The sequence below is a fragment of the Thamnophis elegans genome, chromosome 6 (assembly GCF_009769535.1).
Source record: "Thamnophis elegans isolate rThaEle1 chromosome 6, rThaEle1.pri, whole genome shotgun sequence".
Lineage (NCBI taxonomy): Eukaryota > Metazoa > Chordata > Lepidosauria > Squamata > Colubridae > Thamnophis > Thamnophis elegans.
In genome coordinates this window covers 31,025,766-31,048,991 of record NC_045546.1, presented here as the reverse complement: position 1 = coordinate 31,048,991, position 23,226 = coordinate 31,025,766, and the positions used below count along the sequence as shown (strand labels likewise).

The 23,226-nt window shown below is 37.3% G+C and overlaps 2 protein-coding genes across 3 annotated transcripts; one reads left to right on the top strand and one right to left on the bottom strand.

Annotated features, from left to right (window-relative positions):
- Nucleotides 1-286: 286 nt before the first annotated feature.
- On the top strand, nucleotides 287-12,697 carry BLZF1 (basic leucine zipper nuclear factor 1). Its single transcript, XM_032220123.1, has 7 exons — nucleotides 287-365; nucleotides 3,079-3,146; nucleotides 5,462-5,895; nucleotides 7,392-7,591; nucleotides 8,933-9,061; nucleotides 11,101-11,323; nucleotides 12,262-12,697. The coding sequence occupies exons 2-7, from the start codon at nucleotides 3,119-3,121 to the stop codon at nucleotides 12,442-12,444; spliced, it is 1,197 nt and encodes a 398-aa protein (XP_032076014.1). The 5' UTR covers nucleotides 287-365; nucleotides 3,079-3,118; the 3' UTR covers nucleotides 12,445-12,697.
- On the bottom strand, nucleotides 12,483-22,973 carry CCDC181 (coiled-coil domain containing 181). Of its 2 annotated transcripts, none has more exons than XM_032220122.1 (6): nucleotides 22,933-22,973; nucleotides 20,012-20,172; nucleotides 18,396-19,382; nucleotides 17,244-17,390; nucleotides 14,702-14,853; nucleotides 12,483-13,887 (listed from the first exon to the last, which is right to left on the bottom strand). In XM_032220122.1, exons 2-6 carry the CDS (start codon nucleotides 20,147-20,149, stop codon nucleotides 13,725-13,727), a joined length of 1,587 nt encoding a protein of 528 aa, XP_032076013.1. In that variant the 5' UTR covers nucleotides 20,150-20,172; nucleotides 22,933-22,973; the 3' UTR covers nucleotides 12,483-13,724. The 2 variants fall into 2 exon arrangements, with proteins under 2 accessions (XP_032076013.1, XP_032076012.1); XM_032220121.1 differs by lacking the exon at nucleotides 22,933-22,973 and adding an exon at nucleotides 22,559-22,930.
- Between the last annotated feature and the right edge of the window lie 253 nt (nucleotides 22,974-23,226).

The following is a 23,226-nucleotide window of genomic DNA, read 5'->3' as shown; positions in this document are numbered from 1 at the left end:
CATTAATCCTGGAATATTTTGTAAAACGGAGATGAAAAAAGAAGCTGGCTGCGCTCCCGTTATACTACTTAAAGCTATAGTACTAAGGTTGAGAAAACACTGCTGTGCAAACAGAAAATGAACTAGTCGTATGATTTTTCTAGTCTGAAACATTGCCGGTGACTTGATTGGTTAGTCTCCCAACTAAGGTTTGAAAAAAAAAAGTTGAAATTGAGGTCAGAAGTTGCGCGGTTTGGGCGAGTCTACTATTATACCTTTATAGACGGAAGGGAGTCGATCGGAAGTTACTTCCTTCCCAAAAGGAGAAAGAACGAACCAGCGATGAGAGGCAGCTGGGAGGAGTGGAGGAGGAAGTCCCGCAGCTGGTTAGTTTTTCCACTTTAAACGAATTTATACAGCAATTCGTTGTTCCGTAAAACGAACGCGGTTTTACTGTTTTACAGTGTTTACTGTTTTACAGATTTACACTGTTCTGTAAAACGACCTCCCTTTGTTGTTGTTAGTTGCGAAGTGGTATCCGACCCATCGCAATCCTATGGACGACGTTCCTCCAGGCCTTCCTGTCCTCTACCATCCTCTGGAATCCATTTAAACTCATGCCTACTCCTTCGGTGACTCCCTCCAGCCACCTCACTCTCTGTGGTCCAATTCTTTGCCCTCAATCTTTCCCAGCATTAGGCTCTTCTCCAGTGAGTCCTTCCTTCTCATTAGGTGGCCAAGGTTTCGCTTCAGCTCTGAGCTGGAGAAGTGAAACGTATTTAAAGAAAAAAACCAGAAAGTCTGGAAAAAAGCACCTTTGGGACAGCCATGACCTGGATGACTAAGAATCTCCATAGACATGTAGTAATTTGTTTGTTAAATATGACGTCCCCATTGACTTTGCTTGTCAGAAGGTTGCCAAAGGCAATCACATGACCCCAGACATTGCAACCGTCATAAATATGAACCCGCTGCCAAGCGTCTAAATTCAATTCACGTGACCGTGGGGATGCTACAACGGTCGTAAAAGTGAAAAATGGTCATAAGTCGCTTTTTCAGTGCTATTGTAACTTTGAACAGTCACTAAGCGAACTGTTGCAAATTGAGAACTACCTGTATTTCTGTAAATCATTGTTAGGGAGAAGTGAGATGTATTGGCATCAGACCCAGACACAAGGTAACCGGCTGTGCTGAAGACCCGTCAGCCTTGAGTTGATGTGAGGTTGAAAGGCTCATTAAATTAAATAGGAAAGCAGACTTGGGAAGAAAGGTTTTCTGGGTAGTTAATGAAAACCAAATGTCTGCCACAACTGGGTTTATTGATTTATTTGTACGGTTTGTGAGAGTTGTGTGCTGCTAAATGTCACGGCAGTTTACAGCAAAAAACATCCCATAAAGTTGTATGGGTTTGGTTTTTTACTTGCTCATGATATGATATAAGAATACAGAACAATTCCTCTGCCGCAGAAACTGCAAAAGAAAGGGGAAAATAACTACTGATCAAACTAGCTCCCAAAACATCTGGAAGAACTCAGTTTCAATCAGCATCTTCAGAGGGGCTAGTCTAGCTTTTAGGGGAAGCATCTCAGCCTTGGTGCTATAGCATATTGCATAGCATATTGGAGAGTGAAAATATGATTTTTCTATAGCTCAGGGGTGAAGTGTGGGATTCTTGATACTGTCTGAGCTTGGGGGTTCGCTTGCAGATGTTTCAGTACCCAACTAGGTAACATCATCAATGCGTAGAGAATGTGAGTTTTGCTGTCTATGTGTGGTAGCTTTAGGCAACTGGCAAGGCAAGCTATGGGTAGACGTGGTTCATGTCCATTTATTCAACAGTCATTCAGAGTTACTGAGGCGCTGGAAAACAACAACCAGTCTTCCAAGTTCCAGCTGTCCTAATGTCGCTGTGATCGTGTGATTGTGATCCAGGTGCTCAGGGCCCTACCTCATGATTACAACATTGTACAAGCTGTGTTACAAGATTGCCATCTGTGACTTTCTCTGGCACATTCACACAAGCAAAGTTAATGGGGAAGCTACTAGGGAAGGTTACAGATTGTTCCAGTAAGTCACTAGCAACACCATCCCTGCCTGCTTGCACTCCATCGCATGCACCTGTTTGCAGCACCCCCTGCCCTCCTCTGGCCACCACCACCCCACTTGAGGCCTATGCCAAAAAGGCAGCTCCTAGGAGTTCTATAACTACAAGGAGCTATGAAAATGTTTAACTCTTTCTTAACCTTCAGGAGTTGCCTGAATTTGTGTAGCCCAGACCTAGTACTCTAATTTGGATTTATGCAAACTAGTTTACAATCCAAAATACTGGGGTTTAAACATGTTGAACCAAAGTTCACATGTCATGATAAATCAATGTGTAGGGTAAGCTCTTCAATAAGTTTTGCCTTTTGATTTGTGTGGTGTATACTGTTTTTATTTCTGTCTTCTTGGTATACATACTTGTTCCATGATTGTGTGGAATTTGTTAATCTCAATGGCATCTTTGTGTTTCCAGTTTGTAAAGTAAATATTGATTTTCTATCTATTCACAAATCCCTAAAACTGCTATCTGCAATAATCACTTCCTTTTGTCTTATGCTTGAAATAGATCTTCAATTGTATGAGTGGTTGATTATATTCTGAGGGTCAAGATATCTTAAACATATCTTGGTTATTAAGGCACCAAGTTCCAATATTACCTACATGAGAAAAGAAAAGCATTCTTAGTCAATTTCCTGTTTCAAAATCATAGACCTTTTTTCAGCATTTGCTAAAATGAAATAGTACCTTTTTTGTCTTTCAGAGTTTTAATACATTAACTGTTTTTATTAGACTAAGATCTGCAGCTTTAAAAAAAATAAAGCACTATGAAAATATTTTTACAATACTTTAAATAATGATCAATCATCCCAAATAGGATGCATATCCATCCAGGCACTTCCAAATACATGGGGGCTTGAACATTTACTACTATTTTTTGTGAGAAATGGCATTATGAAGTTGAATTAGTATGTTGCAATATATTCTGTATTAATGATTCTATATTCTGTTCAATGGAACTGACAGGTATAACACTTGTTGTTTGTTTGTGTGTTTTAGGCTTTAACGTTTTTTTCTTGTATGCAATCCTGTCAATAAAATGGCAGCTCCAAGTAATGCAGAAAATAGTAAGTATTCATCTTTCGTAGGAATTATATATTGATTTTGGAGATATATTCTGCAGATATTTACAAATCAAAGGTTTTTAATATATGTTGAATTTTAAAAATAGGTAAGAGCTTTCGTGGAAGAAACTGAATATCAGTTATTTAGCAAACCAGAAACTCTTTCGTGCTTTTCCATAGTACTATCAAAAGCTTTGAGCTCATCCAAGAAGCTTCAGCTCTGAGCTGAAGAAGCTTCTTGGATGAGAAGTGAAACATCTTCAAAGAAAAACCAGAAAGTCCAGTTGCTTCTTGAAAAAGCACCTTTGGGACAACCATGACCTGGATGACTAAGAATCTCCATAAAATTAGTATTACATCTAAATCTGGAGTTAGCTTTCTTTTACGTGTAGCCCTCAGTTACAGTCATTCATTCAGCAACCATTCAAAGTTACAAACATACTCACCAAGAGGGTTATGAGTGGTCCTTGATAATGTCAGAAATTGTGATCATATAACTGTAGGTTGCTGCAAGAACATAATTGTGAGTCAGTCACCAAATACCCAGATTATGATCACATAGCCACTGTTATGACTGGAACTTCAGGGACATTACCTGCTGGCTTCTCATAAGCAAAATCAGTGGGTCCCACAGCACCTCCCCATGACCTCCTTGCCTGGGATGCCAACCTCTTCCCACTTAATGACCTGTGTGATCCTAAAGTGAGGACAGCCCAACTGCCAGGATTACTTTCACGAAGGAATGTGGTCTCACAATTTGCTTTATCACTTAGCAATGGAAATTCCAGTACTATTGTAACCCAAAGACTACCTTATTTCAAGTTCCTTAACTTGCCTAGAAGAGTTTCAAATGGAATGTGAGACTGAGCCTTCCAAAGTTATGTAGTGAGGAGTTTTTTGACACAGTGCTGTCAAACATTCCATGCTATGGGAAATGGCAAGCTTTGGATGTAATCTAATATGGTTAGTCCTTGATTTAGGACCAGAATTCTAACCAGAATCTCAGTTGTTGAGTTAAGCAGTTGTTAAGCATGACTTCAATGCCATTCTGGCATTTCCAGTTAGGATTGTTAAGTGATCTCCCAGATTATTAAATGAACAAAGCAAAAGGGCTGCCTGCCAGATTCAGTTCCCCTCCTTGCATAGAAAGCAATTGTTCCAGAGGTCTGCGGAATTGAGCTGGGATCTTTGGGATCTGTTTCTCCAATTCAGTTCATTTCCCACACACGGAGGGAAGATGAATTCCACAGGGTGGAGAAAAGGAGCTCAGATCTTGAATATCACAACTCCATACCTGCAGTTGCCAGACAAATTTGTCTTCCTCCTGTGCATGGAGCAGGATTGAAGGGCTGCAGAAATGGAGCTCAGATCTTTGAGATCTGACCTTCATTTCTGTAGCCTTTAGAGAAGTTCCACTCTCCATGTGTGGAATAGAACTCTTTTGAAAGGCTGCAGAAGCATATCTTGGTTATTCCAAGCTTCATTGGAGTAGTTGTCTATCTGAGGAAAGCATTGCATTCTTAGTCAGTTTTTTGATTCAAAATCACAAACATTTTCTTTTCAGCTTTTGCATCTCTACCGTCAGAGCAGACCAGGAATTGTAACGTTGATGTGTAGAAAAATAACAGATGCAGAGCAAAAGTAAATGTATACATTCAGAACAGAGCTCAGTTTCTGCAGTCCACTGGAGGAGTTCCCTCCCCTTGAAAGGCAGCCTTTTCACTCTTAAAAGAGCTGCCTGCTGGGAAGGGAATCTCAACTGTGTGGCAGGCAATGCCAGGTTGCAACCTTCTCTGCCACCATATTGCAAATGGCAATCACATGATTGTGAGACATATGGAACCCGGTCATAAATGTGAATAGGCTGCCAAACACCTAGATCATGATCATATGACTGGGGAGCAGTGCAACATTTTATGATGACCAGAAGTGCTTTACAGGCTATAGAGTACCCTTCCCAAGGCCATCATAACTTCAAACAGTTGTTAAACAACCAGTGGTAAGTCAAGAAGTATCTGTAAAAAAAATTCTGCCATTCAGGCATGTCCGATTCTCTGAGACTGCAAGTCGCTGCATTTTTCTTGGCAAGATTTTTCAGAAGTGCCATTGCCATCTTCTTAGGCTTGATGAAAGTGACTAGTCCAAGATCACATGGCTGGTTTGGTATCTAATGTGGGACTAGAATTCATGGACTCCCAGTTTCTAGCCTAATGCCTAACCCACTACACCAAACTGGCTTTCCTAATAATATTAGATTATATTAATCATGTTTTTCTGATTTAAACATATTGTATGCTATTTTCTGCTTCAATCTGAAGGTGAATACATTACCTCACCCATTCGTGGACCTGGTGATGGCATGGAAACAGAGCAGCCTTCAAAATCTGTTGAAGTAATCCTCAACATAACTAGCCATGCCCATCGAAGCCCAGACAAGAAACGTCTTCCGTCACTGAGTCCTGGAGTTCTTCAGCTGGGGAAAGTATATGGTGACAAGGCTGTGGAAATTGAAGCTGTACGAATAGTGGTTCCTAAAGCTTCTGTAAGCCATGTGGTGCCTGTTAAAAATGCTAAAGGATCTAAATCCTCAGGTCCTCAAAAAGAGCCCCTCAGTCTGTCTGATGGGATTTCATCAGATACTAAGAAAGAACTGCTGGAGCTAAGAAGTGAAATAGGGAAGCTTAAAAATTCGGAAAAGAGACTCTTACAGGATAAGGAAGGCCTTTCCAATCAGCTACATGTGCAAACAGAGGTAGGAAAATAGACTTGATTGAATTACTTTTAAAGAGGACTTTAATTTAATTTACTTTATTGTCATTGTACATATATACACAGTATACCCATACAACAAAATTCACATAACACTCAGAGACCAGGCCCAACACACATGACCATCCCCAAACATACGCCCACCTACCCAAAATTCCCCACCCATAAACCACCCAAGCATCCACACAACAGACCAAGAACTGCTGTCCAACAGCTCACTGATGGTAACCCTTAAGTTCATCGTTGAGTGCAATTATAGCTCTGGGATAAAAACTATTCAGAAGACGTGTGGTCCGAGTTTTAATTGTTCTGTATCTTCTGCCAGAAGGCAACAGTCAAAAAAGATTGTAAGCAGGATGGGAAGAGTTTCCGAGTATGTTGTGCAATTTCCTCAAACAGCGAGATGTAAAGATGTCATCCAGGGCTGGTAGCTGGAGCCTGATGATATTCTGGGCAGTTTTAATGATTCTCTGTAGAGCTTTTTTGTCCGCTGCAAGAATGCCATATGTCAGGACACACTCAATAGTGCTGCGATAGTAGGACAGAAGTAGATGCTGAGATAGATTTATTTTCCTGAGCATTTTCAGGAAGTACAGCCTCTTCTGTGCCTTCTTCACAAGCATGTTAGCATTCATAGTCCATGAGAAGTCCTCTGAGATATAAGTGTATAAATATATTTATACGATTTGTTCGGAAGAAATAACTGCAATGTATAGAAATAATTATTCAGGGATAACAATGCAGCTTCAACCCCATATAATAATTTATACTTAGGGTTTTCCCCCCCTAGCTTTGGTTATTTTTTATTCATTTTCATTCAGAATTAAATTAAATTGCACTCAATGATTAATTCACTAAGGCCTTTAAGGATTATAGTCTGCATCATTGGATTATTCTGAGCAATGACTATAAAAGTATTCAGTATAAAGTGGCTTATAGAGTCTCCCTATAAAGGAGAAGGGCAGTCTCCAAATATGTATATAAACCATAATTGTATAAATAGAGAATTATACTCTCCATCTGAAAATTGATAAAGTGGGTAGCTGCTGTGTTTGAGTATGCCATTATTCCCTAAGACTTTAAGCTCCCTATCCCTTGGAAAAAGTCAACAATCTCTGAGCAAAATTACAATTTGTCGTTTTGGAGGAGCTTCTTGAAAGCTACTATGGGATAAAAAGTTACTGGTCTTAGATTATGAAAACTAAGAGCATGCAAACCTATTTTCAGCTGTGTATAAAATCCTGTCTTTTTCTTATTAAGACATAAATAAATGTGGTGTTCATGCAGCAACTCTACAATAATACAAACAGTAACAAGCTTTGTTTGATATCCATCATATTTTGAAATGCACAGCACTCAACTTTTACATATATGCTGTACTTAACTTCTACACCTATCTAGCAACACAAAACAACCCAGTTCTTCAACTGCGATAGGTTAATCAACTCAATGCATGTTGAACTCATTTCCCTATCTTAGGTCAATCGGGAGTTGAAAAAGTTACTTGTTGCTTCTGTTGGAGATGACTTGCAATATCATTTTGAGCGTATGGCACGTGAAAAAAATCAACTGATTCTTGAAAATGAAGCCCTTGGGCGGAATGTGTCTCAGCTGTCTGAGCAGTTAGAACGGATGTCTATACAATGTGATGTTTGGCGAAGCAAATTTCTAGCAAGCAGGTACTGTTAATGATGCTGCCTTTTAAAGGATGTCTTGATAAATAAATGTACATCTACCTAAGCAACCGTAGACACATAAGTACCTTTTCTCTATCTGCTTTATGAAAGACGTGTTGTGACACCTCCTAGAATCCTTGTTGATTCAGGATACCAACCTTTAAGGTTTAACAGACATGATTGCTCTGGATGGGGTCATGCTTCCCTTAAAGATCAGGTTTCCTGCTTGTGACTGCTATTAACCAAAGATACACATGAGTAGCAGGCTAAACTTTCATCAGCCTGGGCGGTTAAACTAGTTGGGTATTCCTGGAGGAGAGAGAACTGACATTGGTAATGTATGGTTTGGTAACCCTGAGGCTGGATTACTACTACACATTGCTATTTATGGAGTGCCTCTTAAAAACAATGACAATTGGTCCAGACTGAAGCAACATGATTGGTGCTTTTAGGAGGTGTCACAACACGCCTTTCGTAAAGCAGGTATGCAAACTTGAGTAATTTTCTGATTCCAATTCAGGGTACTCACTCTGATATACAAAACTGGGTAGGTCTTGAAACCAAATTACTTTTAAATATCCATGTTCTAATATTTTTAACGGGGCATCTCTGCTGTCTAAAACACTAATAGGTTTTAGAGCAGCAAATTCATGGTGAGTGCAAACTAAAACACTTTGCCTGAGGCTTAAAATGCTTCATTTCCTTAAACCTCTTATAGTTTCTAATAATGTTTAGAGATTTTTAATAAACTGTTAATTTTGATAATTATGAATATTTGTATCCAACTAAAACATACCAAATGAAAAATTCATAGCGTATGCTTTTTTTTAAGCCTTTATAAATCTATGTAGGCTTTTAGAAGCTTGTCTTGGCAAATATTATCTATTCATTTAATTAATGTTTTATACATTCCTAAATTATTGCAAAAGAAAGAGCACTTGATATTAACATGATTGTGATTTGGGAAAGCTATTATGATGTAACTGGTACCATGTGTGAACTGGTCTAAAGTAAGAATTTAAATCTCAGTTTAGCAAACGAACTCACTCCAGGGTACTAGAATGCCATCTTTTAGGATAATATATTTTACAGGCTTATTTCCATTGTAATATTATAATAGTGCTCCTGGGGAAAAGTGGGATGACATTCATAAAAAAGTTGTACCTCATATCACATTTATTTGTTCAAGATGTATTATCCCTTTATTCCAAATTATGTACATAATCTGTTTAGGTTGCAGCATGAAAATGCAACCATTGAATTAACTGCTAATGTACAATAGGAACACAGTGTTAATTAGTTGAATCATCTTTAATTAGGTTATATCTGAAATTTGTTCTACAGAGTCATGTCTGATGAGTTGACTAACTCCAGAGCAGTTCTCCAGCGTCAGGCCAGAGATGCACACAGTGCAATTCAGGATCTGTTAAATGAACGTGATCAGTTTCGCCAAGAAATGATTGCTGCACAAAAGTATGAATATATGTGTTTTTAAGTATCTGAAAGACATTGCTTTAAATCCCAGTTTAGCCATTTTATGTAGCAGCTCTGGATTATTGATATTTAGAAATAAAGATTTACTTCTAATTCCATAGACTGAACAAAAATTCTATATAATCAAATTTCTATCAGTAAAATACAGGCAAATATTATAAGTGTCTAAAACACTTTAGTAAAAACAATAACATGCAAGTAGAAAATAATTGTATTAGAATGATCATATGTATGTAAAGCTGTTCTCAGTTGACAAAACTTACATATACACACTAAACAATCTATGACCCATTAAGTTATTGTTTCAGTTGAGTCATTGTTCCAGGCATGTCATCATTTTCAGTTGTGTCATTGTTTCAGTTGTGTCATTATTTTTGGGAGCCAGAATGATTTCCAACTTCCTGCTGTCTTTCCCACTAACGTTATTTTTGGGGAGTTTGGAGAGAGAAAGTCAATGGGGAAGCCAGCAGAGAACTTTGCAAAGTGCTCAGGCAAGTCTCCTCCACCTGTGCACCCTACCTTTGTGCTTACGCCATGCCAGCAACCTGTACACCTCTGCGCCCCCTCACATACATACCCTGATCGCCTCTTATGCACCCTCTCAACCATTGCCTCTTCTTACCTGCCTGCTGGCCTTGGACTTGCATCTTTCTGCCAACTTCCTTGTTGATTTTGCTTGTGGGAAGCTGACAGGAAATGTTGGAAATGAGAGTCATGGGACTGTGATTGGTACAACAGGACATCGATGTGGCAGTGCAGTGGCATTGAAACAGTCGCAACTTTTCCAAATTTCAATCTCAGTAGAATAAAGGGTTCCAGATTTTGTAAGTTAGACCAATTGAATTACCTTGATTCAAAAACTATTGTGATTAAGAAACATTATTTTGCCCAATTGAAGTTACAAATAGAAAAACAAACACAAGAGTTTTAGTAGTATGCTAGCTGATAACCTGGCATTGCCTGGGTATTTATTTATAGAGAAACTGTCCAGACCAAACCTAATTTCTAATGTTGGATTGTGGAGTACTGTATAGCCATTACCATGGCAAATCCACTGTGCTGCACAGTAGAAGCCATTTTACAGCAGTACAGCAGAAGCCATTTTAAGGCACAACAGGATGTATCTTAACAGAACACACACCCTGAGGGCTTTTAGTGGTGTCTTACCCCCCACAATATTTCTTTCCAGAGAGTAAGTAATCTGTGTACCAAGCTTGGTTGAAATTGCTCGTGGTGTTCCAGAGTTATGCTGGAACATACACACACACATACGTACACACACACGTACACACACACGTACACACAGACACATACACACACACACACAGAGCCATTTATATAGACAGATAGACAGACAGACAGACATAAGTGGATGCATATTGCTTGTATAGAGAGAATGACAGATGTGTATACAGAAAGAATTGAAAGCAGTGTCATTGCCCTAAAATGTACTTAGTAGCATAGATTATAAAGTATTAGAGCAAAACCCATTCTCTGTGACAAGAGATCTGCCATCCCTAGTTATTAGGTGCTTGTGTAACTTAATTTTTTGTTCTATTGTCTTACATTTTGTTCTCAAATTATCCACAACTAAGAAACTTCATTCTAAAAAAAATTGAAAATGGATAATAGGTTTGGGTGAAATTTCTGTCCCATATGCCTGATGTGAGCTGCAGGGCTACCTATGCAAGGAAAAATATTTTTCTTCCCAATGATTTTTATCTCTTTTGAAAATAATCCAGATTTGGTCTGTAGTTTTCTGCCCTTCCTGTTATGCAAAGGCCATAATTCAACTTTCCACTAATTTTTCCCATCCAAAATTGTAACCAGAAGCTACGTAGTCTATTTCTTTGCATCACTAGCAAAACTATAGATAGCAATTTTTGCTCTTGGATAATTTAATAACCTTTCTATATCCCTCCTTTTCCTTGACTGTTTATCCTGTTGTTTCTGTAGTCCACCAACTTTCCTGATGGTCTATAACATTTGTAATTGAAACTGGTTTATTTCCATTGCAGATTATTAGAGGAACTCCTAGTTTCTCTACAGTGGGGAAGGCAGCAGACATACTACCCTAGTGCACATCCTCATAGTACGGTGGAATTAGCTGCTGTAAATCATAAGCTTGCTAGAGCAGTAACTTCACATCTACTTGGAAACTCTAGTATTGCTAACAATCCAAAAAATGGCTCTTCATCCACAGAAGTCTGCACTACCCCTGCTGAGAAAATGGCTGAAATGGTAAAAACTATTTTACATAATAGCATGCTATTCTCTTGTGCATTAAAATTTTTCAGATTTACTTACTAGAAACATGAAGCAGTACATTTTTATTGCATAATAACAAATGCTATGACTTAATAAGCCTCCACATTCTATTATTCAGTATTAATATTCTACTGTACTGCATGGCAGTATAGTTTTCTACTGTTCATTTGCCAGACAAGATATATATTTAGGGATGGTCAGAGCAAGGTGGCAGTTGATTCCTAGAGCTACACCTCTGTAATTGCCCACTTCTACAGTAGATTGCTGGTAGAAAGACCTGAGGAAGTTTTGCCTTGAAGGTAATCTAAACTATGGTTGTAGTTTAAATTGCAGTAGCTGAGGGTAATAGAAAACCTGATCTGAGAATTGTTTGGCTTCTGCTGGGCAGACAAGTTTGCATTCCTGCTTGTTGTCCAGATAGCAGTAGTAGAAGGAATTTGTGCCTTTTATGTCAGATGCAATCATTTCCAAACTAATTGTATCTGAATTATAATAATTTTGCAACTCCTGCATTATTGTTCAGTTAATACAGACCACTCTTGAAGAGTTTGTGCAAAGTTCAATTGGTGTAAATTGTGGCAGCTTCATGATACTGATTTGTGATACTAAGATAATACATTGGGTTCTATTCACAATTTTAAGTTGCTGATGTTAATGTTTAAGGTAATAAACAGGTTTAAGAAGCAAACTCTTTATTCTGTAGAAAATAAAATAATCTTATAGAAATGCCACTTTATCTCTAAAAAGTAAATTGTAAATAAAAGAGAGGCCTTTCTCTTGCGTAGGAATTGAACTTTCTAACTTTAAAAAGTTAGATATCCCTTTATCTAGATATTTCAGATTGTTTTAAATGTTTTAAATATTTTTACCAAAATAAACCACTGTGATTCATTGCTGTTACTATTTTCCAGGTATTAAGAATGCTGGATTCTGGCAAATGTACAGAAGTATCAGAACTTTCTTTTTCTGAGCCTTCAACAGCATCTTTTCTTTCCCCAAAGAAAAATATTGGACGGTTTCATCCCTACACTAGATATGAGAACATAACTTTCAACTGTTGTGATCACTGCAAGGGAGAATTACTTGTTCTTTAAAAAAAATCTTATTTGGTAGCAATGGTTTCAGATTCTGATGAAGCATACAATCTTTGTGCACTTTTATTTTCTGTACTTTTATCTAAGGAGGATTGGATTTTGTGCTGGGATTATGTCTTTCATAAAGCTTTCAGGATTTTAATGTTCTGCTGTCAAATTCTTCTTTGTGGCAGATTAAATTTGTAACGCAATGTCAGTTATTCAATGCCAACCAAGAATGTATTAGAGAAATACTCCATACTGTAAAAAGAATTATAGAATTTGCGTATCAATGTTTCTTCTTTAAGAGAACACTTGAGAATATTAGAAATATCCCATGAACCTCAATTTTATTCTTCCTTAAAAAGATATTTCTATACGTGAACTATTTTATTTTAGAATTAGGGTGGGTGTTTAAGTATTTTCTACAGTTGATTTCCAGTATTAGAGAACTGTTACATGGGAAAGTTAAAATGCATATTTTAATGAAAACAGAAAATGCTTCTTTAGCTATAAACTGTACTTTAAATATCTTAAGTGATGGAGCTGATTTGGTGAGATTAAATCTAATGCACAACATTTATGTCAAATAGTAGCAACAGCATTTATGCGCAAACTACTGGAGATGTGCCTCTGAGTTCACCTTTTCTACAGAAGGGTTGGTTTTTTTTTACTAAATTGGGAATGACTATCCCTGAGAGATTAAGTAAAAAGGTTTTAATGGTGCTATTAAATGTGGTTGAACTACTCTTCTTGTATCTCTTTTCTCCAATTTGTAAATAGGCAAAAATATACTGTCATCACTTTTAAAAAACACTTCCTTTGTAAATCTCTATTTCTTGACAGTGGGGATGGGGTTGGTGGTTTAATTTGCAATTTCTCAATAACACACCAAATACCCTGGATTATTTACAATGGGACTTCCAGATAATGCTATGGCATAGTATTATGCAGCCATTTTTTTGTTTGATACAGCTGTGATTGGTGGTATAACATCTCTAACCAAATTCCAGGTATGAAAATGGTAAGTTGGGAGATAAACTAATTCTTAAAAAAAATACACCATATTTACAGGAGGAGTATTTATTTTATGTAAGTTTTATAGAACTGAGAAGGCAATCCCGATCTATTCACAAATAGATAGTTATTCCAAGTTTAAGATGGGGAAAATTACTAAGATAGAGAAAATTAAGCCATTATTGAAGGACTTCAAAACATTCCAGAAGAGAAACCACTTCCAACAGGCAATCTCAAGCGATGCAAGATATTCTGGAATACTAGGGATCCAGGGCTTCTAAATCTCAGCAGTACTGATCTGGAAAGCGAAGGGACTTTGGTTCAGAAATTGAATGCAGAATATTTTCTATTTGTTTTGCTCTTCTGGCTTCTTGCCTAAACTGTTTGGATCGTTCTCTAGCAACTAGTTGCTCTTCTCGCCTCTCACGTCTCTTCCTCCTTAGCCATCTAGAGAGAAATAAAAACATATTTAAAACTGAATATGAACTGACACTTTATTTTTGCTGCTTATGTAGTACAAGCAGATAACCTATCCCTAAACAGATATTCTGGGATAGAATTGTAGATAATTGTCTTATTAGACAATTACCTGTGATTTGGACTATAGTTCATAATATTGAGACCAGTAAGTATTTTGATGATAGTGCACTTATTCAGTAACATAACATATCATGCCCTAGCTTACAGAGAAATATAAGCTTTTTGGTAAAAGAGTGAATGTTGAATCTCAAACTATTTTCATCAAGCAATAACCAGATTTCATTTCTATTGTTACGGGCCATGATCTAAGGCCATGATGGTGAACCTATGGTACGCATGCCACAGGCGGCACGTGGAGCCATTTGTCAGAGAGCATGCAAGGTGTTGCCCTGTTAGCTGGCCAGTGCGCATGCTTGTGCTGCCAGCTGACTTCAGACTTCTTTTGAGACCGTTTTTCGTCCTTCCCTGAAGCCTTCAAAGAACCTAAGCTGAAGGTTCGATACACTGTAATCTATTAAAATCAAAAGAGAAGGTATTCGTGATCTGGTTAAGATTTGTAGATGTATACCTGCCTATGGGCAAACCGGAAGTTTGGAAATGAACTTCCGGTTTGTTCGTAGGACCGTTTTTCAGCCTCCGGAGCCTTCAAGGAAGCCTGAAGGCTCCGGAGGTTGAAAATCCAACAGGGACCAAAAATCATCTGCTTCCTGGATTAAAAATATCCAGATTTTATTAAAATAATATTACATTGGTTCCTAAAATGAAAAACAAAAATATGTACTGTTTATAAGCTTTGTCATTTTCAGTTGTTCTTGGAAGGAAGAACATGCCCTCTTCTTGCTCCTTCAGCGTTTGCATCTGTTTTTCTTTCATCTGGTCCTGCTGCTTTCTTTTAAGCCATAATTTGAAAGCTTCATCTGGATTTCTATTCTCCTATTTAAAATTTAAAAATATATGTATATTTAAAATTCTGAAATGTATACTGATTCTTAGTCATGAGAATAATTTTATAGCTGTATGTCCTAAGCTGAAGGTTCGATACACTGTAATCTATTAAAATCAAAAGAGAAGGTATTCGTGATCTGGTTAAGATTTGTAGATGTATACCTGCCTTCCAGAATAATATCAGAAAAGTGGAAAAGGGAGAGATTACATCATAAACACAACCTAAAAATAATTCACACTAACAATCCCATCTTAATCATTATTCCATATTTAGTGAGAGTGATACACTGGATACAAATCTAGTCATCTGCATGTGTTCCGAGGCATTTTAATTTTTGTAATTAGCATTTTTAGTTTATTATTATTATGAATAATGGGTGGTTTGGTCTCATGGTTAAGAGACCAGGTAAGAGCGGGAAACTGAGATCTAGTCTCACCTTAGCCATGAATGCTGAGTGGGTGACCTGGGGCCTATCACTTTCTCAGACCAACTCACCTCAAAGGGTTGCTGAAGGGAACATAGGTAGGAGGAAAGTATGTTGCATGTTAGTGGCCTTGAATTATTTCTAAAAATAATAAAGGTAGGATACAAATAAATAACTGAAGGTGAAGTACATACATAACATTCTCTGCTATTTTCCTCACAACAACAACTCTGTGATGTGGCTTTTGCTGAGAGAGAGAATGACTGGCTCAGGGTCACCCAGTTAGTTTTCATGCCTAAAATGGGACTAGAACTCAACTACCACTTTCTAGCCTGAAGCCTTAACCACTAGGACAAACTGACTCTGGTTTCAATTCTTGGGTTGTACAACTTGTTTTTAAATTCACTGCCTTGCTGCATGATTCATTTCTCTTGAGCTTCAGTTCATAGATACCCTCACAATTTCCTATAGAATTTGCTGATACAACTCAGAATTCATAGTTCTATCAATTGTCCTAGTCCAAAGGCAGCAAAGCAGGCTCAATCGTGATACTGTCATCACCATGTTTCACAGATTGGATAAACCCTAACATGGTCTTTTACAAACACTGGACAGGCAGCAATGTTTTTTTTTGGACAATAATGACTTTCTCCTTGCAACTCTGTCATGTAAAAGCATGTTTCAATGTTCTGATGATGGTCTCATGAACAGTGACATTTGTTTGTACAAACTTTTTTGTAACTTTTTCCAGCTTGGTCAGCATCAATAACTGTTTTTGGGAAGTCCTAAGAAATCACCTTAGTTCAAGCCATGACATATTTCCACATTACCTATGTTATGAAGATCAGACTTTCATAGGGAATATCCACTATTCTGTTCTTTAATAAGACAGGACATCCCACGTTTATACCTGATTATCATCCCATTGATTGAAACACTTGGCTCTAATTTTCCCTTCAAATGGATCCTAAAGGTTTGTATAGTGCAGTCACACAAACATGTATCTAGTTTTTGGTTATTTTCTTCAAAAAAATCAATAAACAAGTATGTTTTTGACTCATTTATTATCTCCATCTAGTTTCAGCACTTGTGTGGAGAACATATCTCATTTTACGTCTAATTTGTCAGGACCAAACCCAAAGAGTCATAGTGAAATCCAATTGAGTCCAATCCCTTATCTGCTTACACACAACCATCAGAATCTTATCTAACTAAAGCTATAACTTCTAATTTACTAGATACATCTTGAGAGACTGTAGGGGCTATAACTACCCTAAACCTTCCTTCCTTTTATCCAGCTGGGGACTGCACAGTCTCTTAACTTGGGCCTCTCTCTGATGAGACTTATTGCCTCCTTAGGATAGGAGTTGTGTGTTGCTATAACTCTTACCCACTGATTGTCTGTCTGTGTTGTCGTACTCTTACCCACTGATTATTCATGTACATATTCCAGCAGATATTTATGCAGAAATATTGAAAATTCAGAATGGTTCATAAACTTTTAAATACTTTACATAACTCAATTTACATAACACAATTTTATTTTCAAAATATTAGCATAAATATTTTTTATTAATTTACAAAATTAACATTCCATTCTTTTTATAACAAAGTGGCACTCTAGACAATTTCTGATGTAAGCAAGGAATATGCATCTAGAAACTGAAATTTTGCATTTTTTTTTAGGATATATTTGAGGTTGGGGAGATATCCACACAAACAACAAGTTGCACAACAAAAAATTCAATATTGTTTAATAACATGCCAATTTGGCTTCTAAATAGCTGATCATTATATTATCTGTAAGTATGTGATCCTAGATTTATCCTTCACATACAAATAGCTGCATCTAGAAATAAAAAGCTGAATTCTATCCATCCCCATCAAGAAAACTTGCTTTAAACTTTTAAAACTGAACCAACCCACAGAAGAATAATAGAAACTTCACCTTACCCTGCTGTTTAAGTTCTCCATTTCCTTTGCACGCTGAACTCTTTTCTCCTGCAGCATTTGGCTTTTTTTCTTTTGTAGCCAAGCCTGGAAGACTCGGTCATTTTCTTTCTTTTTTTCATCTTCTAGCATCTTTTTTTGGTTTTCTTCCTTGCATTAAAACATTGACAAATAATGACAATTTTAGGGCAAAAACCATTCAAAATACAAAGAATTATGAACTTTCAGAATGGAAATTGTAGCTAAGTAGTTTTCCATCACAGGAGCTTCATATTTTGATTTTGATACAGAATAGGCAAAACAGATATGATTTGCAGCTGTTCTTCCACAAGTTATCCCCCATCTCAAGGTCCCCTGAAAGCTTGGAAACATTGAAAATAAAGGAAAACTGGCCCAAAGATTGTAAGCAGGAGCAGGAACTGCCCAAAATCACCTGATCTCTCATTCTGAGATACTCTACAGGACCAGAAGACAAAAAAAAAAATGAAATTAGAGGTAATCATTTTTTTTGTTTTTATCCAAAGATGCTATAAGAATGGAAAACACAGTAGAATTTCAAAATTAGTAAAATTATCAATTGCAGTGAAGCCTCATGTTACTTGATGATTCATTACAAATGGCTTCCCTCCTCCCTTGAACCATTTCTGCTTTAAGAACTGCAACACAGTCCATTCAATATGTGGTCATACAATACCCTGAATCACAAACCAAACGTTAGTGTATGTGGTTTTATGAATCAACTTTATGTTGTTAATTTATGGTTCGGTAAGCCCAGGAAATTGAGGTACACTAAGTAAACTACCATTGCATAACAAAAACAAAGCCAGCAAGGGAAACTGACCTCTGGACACAGACTTAAAAAGGGAATAGTATTAGCAATGTTTTAAAAGATGAAACAGAACATACTAAGTTTAAGATATGGACAAGCAGGATTTATTTTAACATTTATTCTCAAGTCACTCCTGTTAAAAAATTTTAAAAAGGAGTTTTCAAACACAAATAACTGCATAACAGAAGACGACAGCTAAACTGTCCCCATATATAAAACCTGTACTCTTAACATTATTTGCAAGAGGAACAAATATGAACGGTATTCTGTGTTTCGATATCCTAATTGTAGATTTGTAAAAGTAATTACATCATTAATATTCTCACCTCTCTTCTTATTTTCTCTCTTCTTTGCTCTATTTGTTTTTGCAGCTCTTTTTGCCTGGGTGATAAGCAGAATGTAGAACTTCTTACACCAAGTCTCATATTTGCTGACTGGACTCTGCGAGGGCTTCTTCCCCGTTCTATATTCCTCGTAATATTGATGGCAGAGCTTGGTCGAATAGGTGGTGGTTGAGGGAAAAAAAAATATCGTTCTTTGGAAGGAGAACAAGTTGTTATAGGTGTTTGCAAGAAGGACTCGTCTTTTGGACCAAAAGCACTAGCATACGAACTTTTAGAAGAAACATGTTGAGTTTCAATGTCACTGAAAGAAATACTCAGAGGAGGAAATAAGCCTTGACTTTCAATGTCGCGGATACTCAAGAGTTCAAATTTCCCATCTCTTTCTACTAGGATCTTGCCATCTTTGTGTTCATCATCCATACCACCATTAATGGACAGAGCTATATCTTCCTGTCCTGTTTCATTAGAAATGCGCAACTGAGACAGTCTACCTGCAATGTTTTGTTCCCTGTTAGGATCATTTTTATCCCCTTCTGTATTTGTCAGAGATGGTACTTCTAGTTCTACTATACTTTCGTTGAATTTTAGTTTTCTTTCTTTTGTTTCATCTAAAGGGTCCTGACCCAACAGAAGTTTGTTAGCTTCTTCAATTTTTTCTAAGATATAACGCTTTATATCTTCTTCATCATCTTCCTCCTTGTCTTCTAGCCTTGATTCCTGACCAGAGCTTTCGCTATCTGTATCAGATGCTGGTTCTAATGCCTTAGGATCAAGTTCAAATATAGAATGTATTTCATTTTGTGATGCATCATTTAGAGCTTCCTCAGGCTCAGGAGGTTCTTGTGAAGAATTTCGTTCCTCATCCTTCAGTATTTCTTCAGGCTCAAGAGAATCTTGTGAAGGATTTTTTCTATCTTCAAAGTCTTTGTCAGTGTTTGTTTCGAAATCCTCTTCATTGTCATCATGATTCTATGAAAAAAAGATATTATTTATGCAAAACGTAGGAGGCAATATGCACAGTACATGGTTCATGTACTATTTAAAGCACAATTTGTTTGACCATGATTTATTGGATGACAATTGATTTTTAAACTATGTAAAGCTGGGAATACATAATTTTCTGATCTGAGGACTGCTCTAAGATTTTCCATAGTAGTCTATGCATCAAATTTCTAATTTTTTTCATTTATATTTAATTGAAATCAAATATAGTTAACATAAATTTTTCCATTTATGCTTTTAATATTTCTCCCTTTATCACATTAAACATCACATGATTTAGTAACAATTTTTGGTGGACTCACAAAAGCTTTGGAGGGACTTCAAATCCTTGGGGCTTCAGATTGTGTACCACTGAACTAAATTGTAATACTATACAAATTGCAATGGTTAGACTCATAAAACACAGTGACCCAAAAGTAAGCAAACACCTTATTAATTAACATGATGGTGACTGAATAGCTGAATAGCTGACTGTCGTTTGGCATTTAAACATAAACCATTTAAATTTAATCCTGCATTCAGCGACTCTTCTAGTCAATCTATATTACATATCTTTGTTCTATGTATATTGGTATAAGATTATATTCTCTTAATACCTGTATATCATCAGAAATTTCTTTTTCTTCTTCATTAATTAGCCACTCAAGATCTTTCTCAAAATCATCTTCATAGTCACCACCTTCTGTGGTATCTCCCGTGTCTGTAGATTCACTGGTTTCTTTTTTGTCACTCATTGTGGATGTTTCTTAAAATAAAACTATAAAAGTAGAAAACATTAAATTATAAATAGCATATACCAAATTATATTGTAACTCAATAAATAATGACAATGAAATGTAACTCAATGAAATATCTGTCCTAATTATCTCAAAATATTAACATCTTATTCTACAAGTTTATGTTAAGGCAACAGAAAATTAAAAATAGAATAGAATAGAATCAATTAAAGTATAGCAAGTTTTACAAGCACATTCACAGAAGACCATGGTAAGACAATTGTTTAGCAATATAATATAGCACGGCATCTAAGTATTTGACCAGTTCCACCAAGGAAAAGTACTATTTATTTGAAATAAAAACAATTCTCCTCAAAGGAAAATAGGCAGATTTATTATATAGAAACAGATCAAAATCTTATGCAATACTCAATTTTCTCCCATGACAACTTTGGAAACTAATTCCTACTGAAAGCAATCTAACTCAAATTTGCTTCTATGTATGTCTGTGTGAATAAACATTTGCTGGAAGCCATACTTCAACTGAAGAGGGAAGAAAAGACAAGAAACCCTGTTTAGATCCTACAAAAAGATGTACATTGATCAGGCAAACAATGCTCCTAATCAATATTTTCATTCTAAACTTCAAGACATCAAGGGTATGTAGTGGACATATCAGAAAGTTAAAAAAAATTGGACAAAAATACATACATGGCTGGAAAAAATGATAAAGCAGCATATTGATTTGAAACCAGAGACACTCAAGGTCCCTTCCAACTCTGCTATTGTATTGTATTGAGGTATCCATCATTCTGATCAGTTGAAAGAAAGGAATAATAACATTGGAAGACGGAGCTTATAGATCCAATATATTATAATCCTGCTTTTCTGTTTCTCTAAATACATTTTTAGAAAAGGCATTAAGCTCACATGGGCCATTTTAGAGTAGTTCTCATTTAGCAACCACAATTAGGACCAGAATCTAGTTTGTTAAGTGAAATCACAACCATCTTTTGATCTTACTTCTGCTTTCCTTTGCTCTACAGACCTGCAAAGGTCATAAAACTAAGGATTGGTCATAAAGTTACACTTTCATCACCGTCATAACTACAAACAGTTGCTAATCACTAAATAAGGACCCCCTGTACACAAATTAGAGAGGCATCAAGTCAAGTTCTAGTCTTGTTAACTATATGGACAAATACTTGATTCTCCTTTAGTTATACTTTACAGCTCTTCCGAGAAGATCCTAGTAATTTCTTCTCCTCACTACTCATTTTTTCTTCTATTTTTCTCACTTTATACACCAGTATTTTGATCAATCCTAAAAAAAATCAGAGTCTTCAGCTCCTAATAAAGATTTTATCTCATTAATTTCCACACGTAGTCCACTTAGTCAAATGCTTTGAGTATATCTTTAGAAATGTGTGTCTTACACACACACACATATATATAAACGTGCGGGCGCACACACACACACACACACACACACACACATATACCAACACATACATATAACACTTGTTAAGGAATGGTGAGAGATATAACTAATCACTAATATGGATAACTTAACAATTAAAATATGTTCTTGCATGTACTGTGTTTTCCAGAAAATAAGATAGGGTCTTATTTTCTTTTGACTCCCAAAATAAGCGCTTGACCTTATTTTTGGGGAGGTCTTATTATTTTGAGGTGCAGTAGGTGGCAAGTGTGGTCACCTCCTGGCTATTGCTGTGTTGCAATATTTTCGGGCAAGGGTTTATTTTAACGCCTGTGCTCAAAAACACGATTGGGCTTATTATCTGGGGAGGTCTTATATTCAGGGAAACAGGGTAGTAGCCGCATATAAAACTAATTTTTGTGTTAATATGATAAAACTGCAACCTGTCTTTTATTAAAGCAAAGGGTGTGACCGGTTAATTGTTCTGTCAGGAAAAGTTTTCCTCAGTTCTAGGTTGAATCTCTTCTTGATAAATTTCCACCCTTCACTTTTTGTCCTGCCTTCAGATACTTTGGAGAAGAGGTTGACCTTTTCCCACCAGTATGGTTTGCCAAGTTCGTTGAGGCAGAAGATAACAAAGCTTTCCTTAACAGACCGCGCAAATTCTGGATTCCAGTTACATAACCCAAAACCGAGCAAGGGATAAATTGCAGATTAAGACAGATTGAGGTTGCCTAGGCTCGCTAAGCGTTTGAGGTGGGAAGAAACTAAGTAGTAAACCAAGTCTTTAAACCCGTCGCCATGGTAATCGCCAGTCTCCGTTTTTGGCCCTCGCCGAAATAAGATTCCACTCGGACACCCACCCACCCTCGCCCATGCCGCTCAAGCTGCCCGAACTACGAGACAGCGACACAAACACATACACGAGAGAGAGAGAGACTATCTCGGACGCCTGCCTGCCTGCCTGCCCGCTCTTTAACACTAACCGCAGAATTGTGGACTCCGAACGAAAAATTATATTCAGACAAGTGAATTAAGTAGCTAAACAAATCCCATTCTCTTTTCTGGCCAGGGAACGCTACGCCGACTTCAATCGAGCCAGTAACTTTTCAGCCTTCGCTTCCCAACGAAGCAAGTTTCGTCGGGTTTTTCTTTCCAGCTAAGAGCCTGCCGGGGGTGCTGCGCTTCGCCTGTCATAACCCCAGGCCGTTTCACCCTCTAAAGCCGCCGGCTCTCTAAACCTTGCCGCACTTTCCCTCTCATCTCCTGAGCAGCAACCCGACCGCCAGGGCGTCGTCATGGTAACTGCTGCACCCACCGGCGTCCTGCCATGTCTCCCGAGGTTTCCCCCACCACTCACCCAGCAGAGAAAGGACGGCGGCTGTAAAGGATCAAACGGAGCTCTTTGGCCGTACACCACGCTTCCCGTCTCCATAGAAACCGGGGAGGGGGGGCAGGGCGACCTCACGATAGAACGGAGCCCTCGTGCCTCTGAGGGAAAATAGTTGAAGTGACGCGTAGGCGGGAAATGCATTTGCGAATGGTGGAGAAATTTCTCTGAAATGTGTTATTGGGCATACGTACTTTAAATATGCAGTTATGCGGAGTAACGACTAACAAACTAGTGGAGGGGAGAAAGTGGTACAGGTTAGGT

Coding starts and splice junctions, on each gene's coding strand:
- CCDC181 (XM_032220122.1), bottom strand. CDS start 20,149: ATGAGTGACAAAAAAGAAACCAGTGAATCTACAGACACGGGAGATACC. Junction 19,383..20,011: donor AAATTTCTGATGATATACAG/GTATTAAGAGAA, acceptor TTTTTTTCATAG/AATCATGATGACAATGAAGA. Junction 14,854..17,243: donor TGGAGAACTTAAACAGCAGG/GTAAGGTGAAGT, acceptor AATTTTAAATAG/GAGAATAGAAATCCAGATGA.
- BLZF1 (XM_032220123.1), top strand. CDS start 3,119: ATGGCAGCTCCAAGTAATGCAGAAAATA. Junction 7,592..8,932: donor AGCAAATTTCTAGCAAGCAG/GTACTGTTAATG, acceptor TTTGTTCTACAG/AGTCATGTCTGATGAGTTGA. Junction 9,062..11,100: donor GAAATGATTGCTGCACAAAA/GTATGAATATAT, acceptor TTTCCATTGCAG/ATTATTAGAGGAACTCCTAG.